The sequence below is a fragment of the Diorhabda sublineata genome, chromosome 10 (genome assembly GCF_026230105.1).
Source record: "Diorhabda sublineata isolate icDioSubl1.1 chromosome 10, icDioSubl1.1, whole genome shotgun sequence".
In the NCBI taxonomy this organism is placed as follows: Eukaryota; Metazoa; Arthropoda; class Insecta; order Coleoptera; family Chrysomelidae; genus Diorhabda; species Diorhabda sublineata.
Window position 1 is genome coordinate 20,575,776 of NC_079483.1, and position 12,173 is coordinate 20,587,948.

At 30.3% G+C, this 12,173-nt stretch overlaps 2 protein-coding genes across 6 annotated transcripts; both read right to left on the minus strand.

Moving 5' to 3' along the window:
* Window positions 1-183: 183 nt before the first annotated feature.
* LOC130449968 (ATP-binding cassette sub-family C member 4-like) lies at window positions 184-9,307 on the minus strand. 5 transcript variants are annotated; one of them, XM_056788105.1, is made up of 11 exons: window positions 9,241-9,307; window positions 6,054-6,147; window positions 5,773-6,000; window positions 5,216-5,646; window positions 4,946-5,102; window positions 2,902-4,173; window positions 2,510-2,846; window positions 2,232-2,382; window positions 1,806-2,036; window positions 1,191-1,702; window positions 184-1,119 (listed from the first exon to the last, which is right to left on the minus strand). In XM_056788105.1, the coding sequence occupies exons 2-11, from the start codon at window positions 6,134-6,136 to the stop codon at window positions 619-621; spliced, it is 3,903 nt and encodes a 1,300-aa protein (XP_056644083.1). In that variant the 5' UTR covers window positions 6,137-6,147; window positions 9,241-9,307; the 3' UTR covers window positions 184-618. The 5 variants fall into 5 exon arrangements, with proteins under 5 accessions (XP_056644083.1, XP_056644078.1, XP_056644081.1 ...); XM_056788100.1 differs by having other exon boundaries at window positions 9,095-9,272; XM_056788103.1 differs by lacking the exon at window positions 9,241-9,307 and adding an exon at window positions 8,109-8,680.
* Window positions 9,308-9,872: 565 nt separating this feature from the next.
* On the minus strand, window positions 9,873-11,614 carry LOC130449768 (4'-phosphopantetheine phosphatase). The gene is made up of 4 exons (XM_056787766.1): window positions 11,085-11,614; window positions 10,678-11,026; window positions 10,295-10,583; window positions 9,873-10,129 (listed from the first exon to the last, which is right to left on the minus strand). The coding sequence occupies exons 1-4, from the start codon at window positions 11,330-11,332 to the stop codon at window positions 9,939-9,941; spliced, it is 1,077 nt and encodes a 358-aa protein (XP_056643744.1). The 5' UTR covers window positions 11,333-11,614; the 3' UTR covers window positions 9,873-9,938.
* Between the last annotated feature and the right edge of the window lie 559 nt (window positions 11,615-12,173).

Here is a 12,173-nt window from a genome sequence, read left to right on the forward strand (position 1 = left end):
TAATTCAGTTATTTTTACAATGTTTATTAGATAATAGTATATCGAACCACATGTTCAGTGAAATAACCTTCAAATAATTATTTCCTATGGTATTTTTATACTTTTGCGAATTCTTTTGTGTTAAACAGAGAATGTCGCACCACACGTTCAGTTCGAGTAATGACAAAAAAGGTAAATATATGTGTTGTACATTATTTAATTTTCTAATTATTTTATGTTTTTTAAGGAAAACATTTTTGATGTTAACAGTAGAAATCAAACAATTGGAATAGTTGTCCCTCAAAATTTATGAATAAAAAAACATTGGAAAATGTTATAAAAATTGTTTTTACCTAACATTTTTATTCGCGCCTATCAACTATAGAGAAATAAAATTTATATACATAGTATCAATATTTATAAATTTGGTGTCGAGAAATAATCAACTCTAAATATAGTTCAACGTGAAAAATCATTTTAAGAATATTTTTACAAACTGTTAGAAGATCTGAACGAAATATATATTTAAATGGCTTTAAAGAAACGAATAAACTTTTTATGGATTGAATTATTCGACGATTTATAGATAAATTTTTATACTCAATCGGTGGTTATTTAGAAAATAATTTTTACTTAATATCATTTATTTAATTCGTGTACAACCGTTTTAGAGGAAACGTTTTCTTCTTGTCTAGTATAAAAGTTTTCTTCGGCTATAGCTTGTAAATTATTCGCCATGGAACTTCCCGTCTGTTTAACCAACGTATAAAATACTCCTTTGTTTTTCAAGAGTTTGTGGGGATGATCAAATTCCGCCACTTCTCCAGCATCCATAACCAAAACTTTATCCGAATCCATAATAGTATGTAATCTATGGGCTATCGTTAATACTGTACAATTTGAAAACTTTTTTCTAATAGTAGTTTGAAGGATTGAATCAGTCAATGGATCTACGTTGGCAGTAGCTTCGTCTAATACTAGAATTTTATTATTTCTTAAAACTGCTCTAGCTAAACAAACTAATTGTCGTTGACCGACGCTGAAATTCGAACCTCCTTCGGCCATTTTACTATCCAAACCGGACGGCAATTCGTCCACCGCGTGTTTCAGTTCGACTTCTTCTAAAGATTTCCATAAAATCTAAAAAGAAGAAAAACATTATTATGTATAACTCGAAACGTTGGGGGTAATTGAATGAACAAACAACTTACGGCATCTTCGTATTCATCAAAAGGATCAAGATTTTTTCTAAGAGTTCCAGAAAATAATACGGGCTCTTGGGGGATAATAGATAATTTTGATCTGAGACATTTCAATTCGACGTTTTTTGTATTTACAGAATCTATAAAGATATTTCCTTCTATGTAAGCTAATCGGAAGAGCGCTTGTATTAACGACGATTTACCGGCTCCCGTTCGACCGACTATGCCGATTTTTTCTCCGGGTTGTATTTCAAAATTGAGATTTTTCAAAACGAAATCGCCGTCCGGCGAATATCGCAATGACGTTTTTTCGAATTTTATTTTTCCCGAATCCGGCCAATTCGTCGGCGTTTCTTTTTTATGATTATCTGTTTCGGTTGGTAAATCTCCGTATTCTTGAACCCTTTCTACTGATGTCATTTGATTTTCCAATTCACTCCATTGACGCATACCCCATTGGAACATACCGGATAGGGTAATCGCTTGAGTTAAGGATAAACCGACGTTTCCACCGAATGATTCTGAGAAAATTGGAAAACAAATTACAACTCTTAGCAAAGAAATTATTTATAAATTTTTTGTATTTCATATTTCATTTTCAAGTTGATATAATTTTCAACTTACCGTTTTGTATAAACAATATGCTGATAACAACGAGTGCTATAAACATCACACAATGAATGTCTAACCAAAATCCGAATCCTCTATTGGCTGTTAAAAACATGTAATAAGCGGACGTATACGCGTCCTGGAAATTATCGAATTCTTTGGTGAGCAATTTTTCCGCTTTGAAAGCTCGGATTGTTGTGAGTCCATTTAGAGAAGCGGACAAATGAGTGAAAACTGGACTTCGAGCTAAATGAATAATACTATTAATATAAAGACATTTCGATATTTATTTCAATATAAACTATATTATTATTTTTGTTAGGCTATTATTGAAGATTGATATTTAAACTCAAGCAAAATTGTCATTGTCGACAAATATAAACTGACGAATGGAATTATTTCAACCGCGTAGTTATGAATTATTTATTTGAAAATACTTACTAACAGCTTCTACACGTTTAATATCTCTACTGGATGCTAAAAACGCATATCTTATGAAATAGAAAATAATAACAACTACAATTGTCGGTATAAGAATCCACGGGTTGACAGAAGTTATTGTTAAAGTCGTCCCTGTTACAATCAAACCAATCTAAAAAACAAAAATTGAAGTAGAAATAAATAGAGTATTTTTATAACCTGAGCGGACTTATATTTACTTTATACTTTTGTTATCATACATATGAATAGTCATTATTTTCAAAAAAATTTTCGCTTACCCCCACTGTATCTACTAAACATATAGGTAGAGTTTCATCCAACGCACCGATATCTTTAGAAAACCGATTAAGAATTCTTCCAGAGGGATTGGTATTGAAAAATTGCATCGGGGAATTGACAATTTTAATAAACATCAAATTGTGAAATCCTGTAGAAGCTGCCAAGCAGAATCTGAAGAAACATATCGACCTAGTTACCGCTAATATTATGGTGAATATGATGAGACAACTATAAATTACGATTGTATTATGTTCGTTTAGTATTTTATCCCAGAACATTTTGTCTTCGTTTTCAATGGAATTGTTTTTCTCCACCCTCCATTGTTCTAAATTTACCCTAGAATTATGAATAGAAAAAAAATTAATAAATACAACAACATTATAAAACTTACCAAGTCGTAAGGAATATATCGGCGGAATTGCCGAGAGCTTGCGCGGCAACGAAAGCGGAAAATAGCGCTACGGTTTTTATCCAATGTCCACCAGCTTTGAAATAATTGAGATAAACTCGTTTTGATACCGTACCGGAAGCACGTTCTTCTCTTTTTTGTTCAATAATTTCTGATTCCGCGATTTCTCCTTCGGACTCTACTGAATCCGCTCTCGATAATCTACTAGGATTCTCCTTCTTTTCATCTTCTTTCGAAGATTCCAAGAGTTTCGTAAAAGCGCTATCGGAATTTTTTAAAGTGTTATATGTACCGGAAGCTTTAACTTTACCGTCTTCCAATACATATATACAATCCGCGTTACGTAAATATTGCAATTGATGAGTTATTAAAATGACGCATTTATTTTTCAAATATTCTTTAAGACATTTATTGTATAATTCTTTACCGACTCGAGCGTCTACCGCCGACAGAGGATCGTCCAACAAATAAATATCCGCATCTCTATAAATGGCTCTAGCTAAATTAATTCTAGCTCTTTGTCCGCCACTCAACATCGCACCTCTTTCTCCAACCAACGTTCTATCGGCGTGAGGAAACAAAGATAGATCCCTTTCTAAGGAGCATACCCGCAAAACCTCCGCGTATCTTGATTCGTCGTATTTTTGACCGAATATTATATTTTGTCTGATACTACTGCCGAATATCCAAGGTTCTTGAGATGCGTACGAAATGGTACCTTCGATATCAATGCTACCCGAGGTAATCAACAATTCTTTTAAAATCACATGTAGAAGCGTTGATTTTCCTCCACCTACCGGACCCACGATCGCTATAAGTTGATTCGATTTAGCTTCGAACGTAACGCCTTCTAATATATTATCCGGCATGGATTTCACCCATTTGGCGCAAACATTTTTCAATTTGATTCTCGTTTCCTTTTTCGATAATGGGTTAGTTGAAATTACGCCATTAATTTTTTTATTATCCTCCGCATTTTCTAATTGATCGTACAACAAAAACTTTTGAATTCTAGACATAGAAACCAATGTTTCGGCGAGTTGAGTAATTGCCTGTGGAAATTGTTGAGTTACAGCTACTCGTAAAAATGCGTAAAATGAAGTAACTGTAAATGCGTACGATGCGTTTAACGAATTTCCTGTTAGAACATAAGTTAAGATACATAAATATACTGCGGTTCTACTCATGGTCAAATTAAATGACATCAATATTCCTCTGATCATCGAAGTACGTTTGATTTCGGCAATTTCCTTCCTGGAACAAACAAAAAGAAAAAAAGGCTTTAAAGGCTCTGTATAATCTCATCGTGGGATAGTTTTTTTTTTATTTTCTGTAGTGTTAAAAATTGAATCTAAGTTATTTATTATTCAAATTCTATTCCTTAATTTTTTTTAATAATAATTAGACAATAATATGAAAGTTGACACATTCTTATCAGTTTCTAGGAAAAAAAGGTGGTTGCATGGAAACATTTTTTTATAATTAAAACAAAATGTTTTTCAGATCCCACATTGTAATATATGTTTCATCGGATTGGATTAAAAGCTGTCTATATATTTATTCCTAAAATTTGACATCATACTCCAAGATGTTTAAAAATTATTTTTTAATTGTTAATTCCAGGACTGTATTGTAATTTAGGGTTATGAAGAAATCTTTTTAAACTGAAAATGTTAATTAAATGAAGAAAGAATTTCTAAATAATTTTCACTTTAAAAATTGATTGAAAACAAATTGCTATATAGTATAATGTCGACACAATAACTAATTTATATAGTTGTTCAATGATTATCAAGGACGACTGTGGCTAAAAACATCAAAATATTTTATTAATGATTACCGAAAAATCTATAGATTCGCGCTTCCTTTCGTTCAAATATATTCCATGCTCTTAAACATATCTAGTGATGTAAACAGCCTCCGGTCTATTCTTCAACTACATTTTTTTGTTCTATATATTATAAGTATCGGTGAGATCTCTAAAATCAATTCGAGAATATAATTCTTTTCGATACATTCAACTTACCTCCTTACAAATTCAATTAGTTTAGCGAATGGTTTCTCCCAAGTATACATTTTTATCACTTGGATACCACTTATAATTTCATTCATCAATCTTACTCTTTCATCTGTTCGTATTGCGGTTTTCAATCGGTATCTTGACGTTAATTTAGCCATGTACACTAAAAATTGAATTATGAAAATATCAGTTCTTTTTTTTTTAATAGTTCAAATGTACCACAAAAGAAAACTAATGGAGTAACGAAATGAAGTGATGAATTTATAGATTACCTACTTTGGAATGGCAAAAAAGATAAAAGGAAAACACATCCAACTAAACCAGTAACCCCCACGTAAAAATATAATAGAATCATAACAATAATCGTTTCGCAGGGTGCCAGCCACAGGTTGTGTATGTGTTGAACTGAAAAATCAAATCTTCCCACATCGTTCGATAACAAATTAACCATTTGTCCTATAGTAGTTTCCACCAATGCTGTTTTGCTCAATTTCAATGCTTTTCTATATATTAAAGCACAGGATGCCACTCGAATTTTCATACCCAGTCGCATCACGCGCATTTGGTAATTGTGGACTGATGTTACTTGAATCAGAGATGCCAAAATTATTAAAAACGCGTTGACGTATATTTCCCATGGATTATTTTGCTTCGATCCTGGTTGAAAGTAACCTATTAATCTCGATATTAGCATTGGTTGGGCTATTCTAAAAAAAAATAATTTTTTTAATAATCATTGTATGTTAGTAAAGTAGTAATTCAGTATACTATTAAAGATTTATTGTGTTTTTATTGTAAAAAATGACATTAACTAATATTCATAATTTACTCACTTGATAAAATCAGAAAATGCGTTGAAAATTCCAAAATATAATAGTTCTAGCTTAAAGACACTGAACATAGCCCATACTAAAGATGGTTTGTCCTTTAATAATTCCTTTTTCCACACAGCATCCAGTCGCTCTCCCAAAAAATCGGATTTTTGTGAGTTTCCAGTTAAATACATATCATTTTCGTCAAGATCTCTTCTAAATCCTTTCGATAGAAATCCAGGAAACCAACTAAAAAAATTATTGATGTTCACAAGAACAAATGAGCATTATATAAAACTTACCAGAAAAACAACCTTGAAAACAAATTCACCCTTTTCAAAGGATGAGGTTTTTTCTGTTTTTGATTCAATTTAAATTCTTCCATAATATTAAATTCTGGAATACAAAAAACAATAGAAAATTATGATGATAAAATACTATGAACAACCCTTTATGTACTTTTTTTATGTTTAGAATACCGAATTTACTCCAGTGATGAATCTAATCACATGTACCAATGAATATGCTTCCACTTCAATGAGATCCAAAAAAATTGAACCTTATATTCCTATTACAATAATAAAAAACTGCATTTATACATAATTTTTTATACTATTCTAAAACTTTCAAATCAAAATCAAAATAGTATTAAAAGAAACATACAGAATAATTTTCCATATGCAGTTCTATGTATTTAAGTGTTTTTTTTTCTTTCTAACAATGGTATTTGAAATGAGTAGATAGTGACTGACGTCATAATAAAACAATATGTGGGCTCTTGTTGAGATTATTGAGATATTATATAGCTGTTATTTATTTTACAAACATATTTTAATATGAAACAAAGCAACAAATTTGTTAAGATTGTGCAAAATATTTGGAATCTTATTTAATTTCAAAACACTTCAAAAAACTTCGATCCTTTGAATGGTTCTATAAATAAAGTTAGTTATCCATTTGTTGACCTTTTTTCTTCTTTGTTTCAGCACGAAACTGCGACCTCATTTATACTACATGCCACAAAGTGACTAATGTAAACAAAGATATATGTTGTATTAAAAAGTATAAAGACAATTAATTAAAATGATGCATATATTACAGTACTTCATTAAAACCACTAATTAAAAAAATTCTATCAACCTTTCAAGTTTTATGGGATACTGCCTCTATCAGGAACGTGTTCTATGTGTAAATATTAATATACAAGATACACTTCCTGTTTTTATTTTACTAAACACACTATTTACTCTTGCCACCATCTCCAAACTCACAATTATCACGCTTTTGGATAAACTGAAACTTACTAAGTTGATCTGGAACAGTTCCAGCAGGAAAACTACCTCGGCGGGAAATTTCATATCCACATTCTATAAATATAACCACTACCAAAGTGGTTTTCCCACCGGAATTGTTTTTCAGAAAAGATGTCGACTTAGTTTTAATTTACCTTTAGTGTCTGAAGATGATAACTTGGTTATGGAAACACGCGATAGGCATCTAATAGTGAGTATTGATGTAGTCGTAGCAGTAAACAGTGTGTTCAATATGAGTATTACCAAGGGTTCAGTAAAATTCCTATGTTTAAAAGTTTTATCACGATTTCTTATATTTCTTTGCCATGTACTCTTTAGTATATTACAGGTACATAGTATGTTAAACAAATTAATATTTTGTACTTTTTGTTTAGATCATTTTCATTACATCTTCAACGGGGCCTTATCCTTTTCATTTACTAATTAAATTAATTAAAAAGTAAACTAGTTAACATGCTGTGCAATGTTTACAATACACATGTGCCACTATGTAGCTCTGGTATAATGACAAACAGAAGGCATATCCACCCAGCTTATTTTTAAAAATAAATTTATTTTATCCTCATCAATGATAAATATTAAAATATAATATTTTCTGTAGAAACATTTTATGGGCATATTACCTATTTATTTTAATTATAATGTTGTCCACTGCTGTGTTTTCACCTCATACCTTTAATTAACTTATTCAAACTAAGTACATTTAAGGAATAGATACTATTAATTGAATTTGCTACTGAGATTTGAAAAGATAAATATTTTGAAATAGATTATGTTGAAAGATTGGTTAATCAAATTGTAAGATATTTAAAATTACTTTATAATCAAGGTTATCATTTTCAGCAATTCATCTATTGAATCGGGTACTTATGAAATTTGAATAATACCATTACGATTACATATTAAGATAATGTATGTACATGTTAAGGGTAACAACTCGTGTGGTATTAGATATTAATGACATTAGTTTTTAAAACATAGACTATTATACATATAAATCTTTGTTAATGATGCCGATAATTAAATTTTCAACTTTTTACTTACAGGTTATAGTTCTTAGTATTTTCATTGGGCAGTAACTCTAGGAATCTTTCCATTTTCAATGATTTAGTTGGATTAGGTGCATTTGTTATATTAAAATTATTAAATTCTGTACATATTTGCCAATGATTTTGCTATTTGTTTTTCCATTACCTCACTATTCACGACTCTATTATGGGACACATTGAAGCCATTATTTTTTGAAAGTTCATTAATTTCCAACCTACTGTGGTTTCCTTCATAATTGCTTATTCATATATTAAACATTCTACTTCTTATCAAGAATTGTTTCTCCTATATTTTATGAATTTTGAATACTTCATCTTCTACAAAGAGAAGTATTTAGCCTCCTTTAGTTCAAATTCATTTCAAATGGAAACGTTAAATGTATAGTTCGATTGCAAATTATTCTCATGCTACTAAATATTACATTTTCTGTCATCACTCGAATTTTTATTTTCCAATTTTTCCATCTATTATACGTATATATTTTTCTATATATATTAAAATTGAATAAACTCGTTTTATTTCCAAGAACAGACAATTAATGTCAAAAATCAAAACATCTCAAGTGATTCGCAACTGTTCGCTGACAAGTGACATTAATCATATTCGCCATTTTCGTAATTCATTTTTTTGTAACCGCACTGTGCGAAATATCTCACCTAAAACTCTAGTTATTACCAGGACATTAGTAATTCGAATATAAAATACATAATGTTGTTAATAATTTGCTCAAATAAAATAGGACGCCTATTGCCTTATGATGAAACTTTGGCCATTTGACCATTGTATCTTTGGATTTGTACTAGCAGTAATATCGAAAGTTTTGGACGCTCGATTTGATATATTATTGTATGAATAACTTCATCACCATTCATTTGTATTATTTTTATTCGTTCATATACCTAAACTTGTGTTATACCGGACCTGTATAGCAATCTCATTTTCTGTATTGTTGATAAAATACTATAAAATGAAATACTTACAAAATATCTTCGTTATCTATATATCTAATCAGCAAATTCATTACGCAATATGATGTAAGTATATCCACTTGAAAAATTTGTAGCATAAAACAACAATAGAATATCACGCATTAAGATTACTTGTAAAAAAGTACGATCTTACTTACAATTCCAACTTTAACAATTAACTGACGATCGATTGATAATCACTGTATAGAATTCAGTTATTTTTGCAATGATAATTAGATAATAGAATATCGCACCACATGTTCATTTAGATAACCTTCAAATAATTATTTCTTATGGTATTTTTATACTTTTGCGAATTCTTTTGTGTTTGGCATATCATCATTTTTAAACACCAAAGGGAGACATCAAGCAGAGGTTTGGTCTGAAAAGTACTTTATAATGTAGCAGAAGGGGTTGTAATCATACCCACAAAGGATATACTATCAATTCACTAGTTATTTTATTGATATTAGCGGAAAAATTGAGTTACAAATAAAAAACTTGGAAAAAATATTTTACAAGAGTGAATAGCTTTTACTAACTTTAATGCTATCATAAAACTGATTTTAGCTATATATAATAAATCAATGAGTATTTTTTCATATCAAAATTTGAATCAAAGTGGGATATTTGGCTTTCCTCACAGGAATGTTGAGGACTTTGACACGTGACACGCTAAATTGGGACTGTGACGTTTGGTCACCTTACTTATGCCCTTTATTTGGGAAAATCATTTTAATACTAATCATATTTCATATGACATGGACGTTTGGCGAAAGAAAGAGAAAAATATAGTACTTGTTAAAAAGTATATTTTTATACATCAGGTACATATTATACCGCCATATATTACAACTTAATTAACCGAATCAAAATCACAAATAACTGAAAATTGTTCAGCTCCCATATTTTGTGCTAGCCATTCATTTTTAAGTACTGCCAATTTAAGACAATCTACAGTTAATTTTGTATATAAATTGGTGTGAACTGCTCGGCCCATACCCTCTATTATCACTAGATCTGCTGATTCCATTGATTTGCAAAGTTCTGGAAAAAAAAATCATCAACTATTATATGGGTTCTTAAGGATTCATAAATTTTCCCAAAGCGAAGTACGAGTAAAAATGATAAAATGATCGTGAAGTATTTGTTTGCCTCACTGTTTAGACACATTTAAGGCCCTGTGAGGAAGTGGCTTATATATTTACTTACCAGCAGATAAATCTGCTAAATTCAAACAAGGTCCTTTTTGTCCATTTTCAACAGCAATCAATTGTTTATTTTTTAAGCTATCTTTTAATATTGAGCAATATTCTGCGGCTTTCTGACAATATAAATTGAGTTCTTGAAAAGTGACATCGTTCAATGCTGGATAACTATTAGCGGTCAATATCACTTTTGATCCTTGTAATAGAAGCGCCCTGGTTAATGGGAGAATGCCTAATATAAAGTCCACTCCTGAATTATCTACGAAAATTACACAAGTTCTATAAGGAGTTATCTGAAAACAAAAATTTATTCAAACATTATATTCTTTTAATGAAATATTTTTTCTATAGTATTACAAATACAATAATGTTATAGTGATATATTACCTTTAATTTTTTAACAAAATCCTCAAATTTATCGACAAACCAAGGTCGTTTTTGTATTGTTTTCACGGCTTCTTCAAAACCAAAACTTTTGGAATTTTCTAAAATATCTCGAACAATTTGTGCCCCCCAATCGAATACATTACCAGCTAAAACACCTTGTACGATTTCTTGCCACCTTTCCTCAAAGTCTTCTATAGCATCTATGTGGGCAATTCTAGATTTCAATTGACTTAAAGCATTTAAAGTTTCAGATTCTTTTTGTTGTTGCCAAGCATCTTTGAAATTATTTGATCTTAGATTGTCTTCGTTAAATTCAAGTAGGGTACGGACGCTTAATGGCTTTAGATAACTATAAAATTAGAAAAGTTTATCGTAATTATATAATTATTATAGAAATGACAATATACCTAGGATCTGCTGCAACTTGTTCAACAAGGTTATGAAATTCTTGATAACATATTTCCGCTTTTTCTGTAGCTCTCGGATCTTGCGGATTTAAATATTGGGCTTTGTTCACAAATTTTTTCACCATCTGCTCCAAACAAGATAACCAATAACCTCTGGCATGTAAATTATCCACCAAGTCCAAAGTGTCAGGATTATAATTTTCTGGGTTCTTAAGTAAAGGACATATATGCTTTTCGTTTCCAGTCATCGTATATTTTATACTATTTGTTATAAAATTGATAAAATAATTTGTTCAATGAGAAGCTAATTTTTTGTCAATAAAAAACATTATAGGTGTAATTATTCATAGCAGTTATTTACTTAAAAATTGTTTATCATTGACACTTGTTTCACAAAGGTGATGAGAAACTTGTCTAGTTTTTATCTTATATTTTCTTTTCTGGACTATAAACCTATGGAAATTATGTTTTCATGGTTATATTTATCTTATTTTTGACGAGGAGTCTGACCAACCAAAAGTTATCAAAACAAGGGGCGATTTTTCTTCAAAGGTTGGCAACGATTTTTAATTTCCACATATCCATAATAGATGTTCTATCCTTATTTATCTCAAGCAAATAACGAAAATGCCGTATAATTATTTTGTTATATAATTTGTTAAAATAAAACTGAATCTATGCAAATTGGTTATATCGTCTTAGTTTAGTAAATACGTTCAATTACGCTGTGTATATAAGATTAATTTATATTTGAATTTTACAGTTACTGATCAGTGTTTAGTGTCATCTTTCAATATTTAGGATCATTCTCTCCACACGTGTTAATGTATATTTTGAATGTAAGGTCTGGTGTGTTTATTTTAGATATATTTTACGGACCATTATTAGACCCTTTTTTTTGTTGAAAGTATCCTTTATTGATTTTTCTACATTGGTTATCGAGAATTTACAAGAGGTATAATATATTTGAAAAACAACACGTGCAGTGCAGTTTTGGAACCCTTTTTATCTGTTTGTGGAATCGTTTGTTTACATTATATCGAGGGTTTAATACTGATAACGAAAAATGAACGAGCAGACCCTTCTTGG

Bases quoted from the DNA above. Each gene is read 5' to 3' on its own strand.
- LOC130449768 (XM_056787766.1), bottom strand. From the start codon at position 11,332: ATGACTGGAAACGAAAAGCATATATGTCCTTTACTTAAGAACCCAGAA. The intron at 11,027-11,084 runs GTATATTGTCAT...CTAATTTTATAG, and splicing joins CAAGTTGCAGCAGATCCTAG to TTATCTAAAGCCATTAAGCG. The intron at 10,130-10,294 runs GTAAGTAAATAT...TTTTTTTTCCAG, and splicing joins TTTAGCAGATTTATCTGCTG to AACTTTGCAAATCAATGGAA.
- LOC130449968 (XM_056788105.1), bottom strand. From the start codon at position 6,136: ATGGAAGAATTTAAATTGAATCAAAAACAGAAAAAACCTCATCCTTTG. The intron at 5,103-5,215 runs GTAGGTAATCTA...TTCAATTTTTAG, and splicing joins ATCTTTTTTGCCATTCCAAA to TGTACATGGCTAAATTAACG. The intron at 2,847-2,901 runs GTAAGTTTTATA...TCATAATTCTAG, and splicing joins GATATATTCCTTACGACTTG to GGTAAATTTAGAACAATGGA.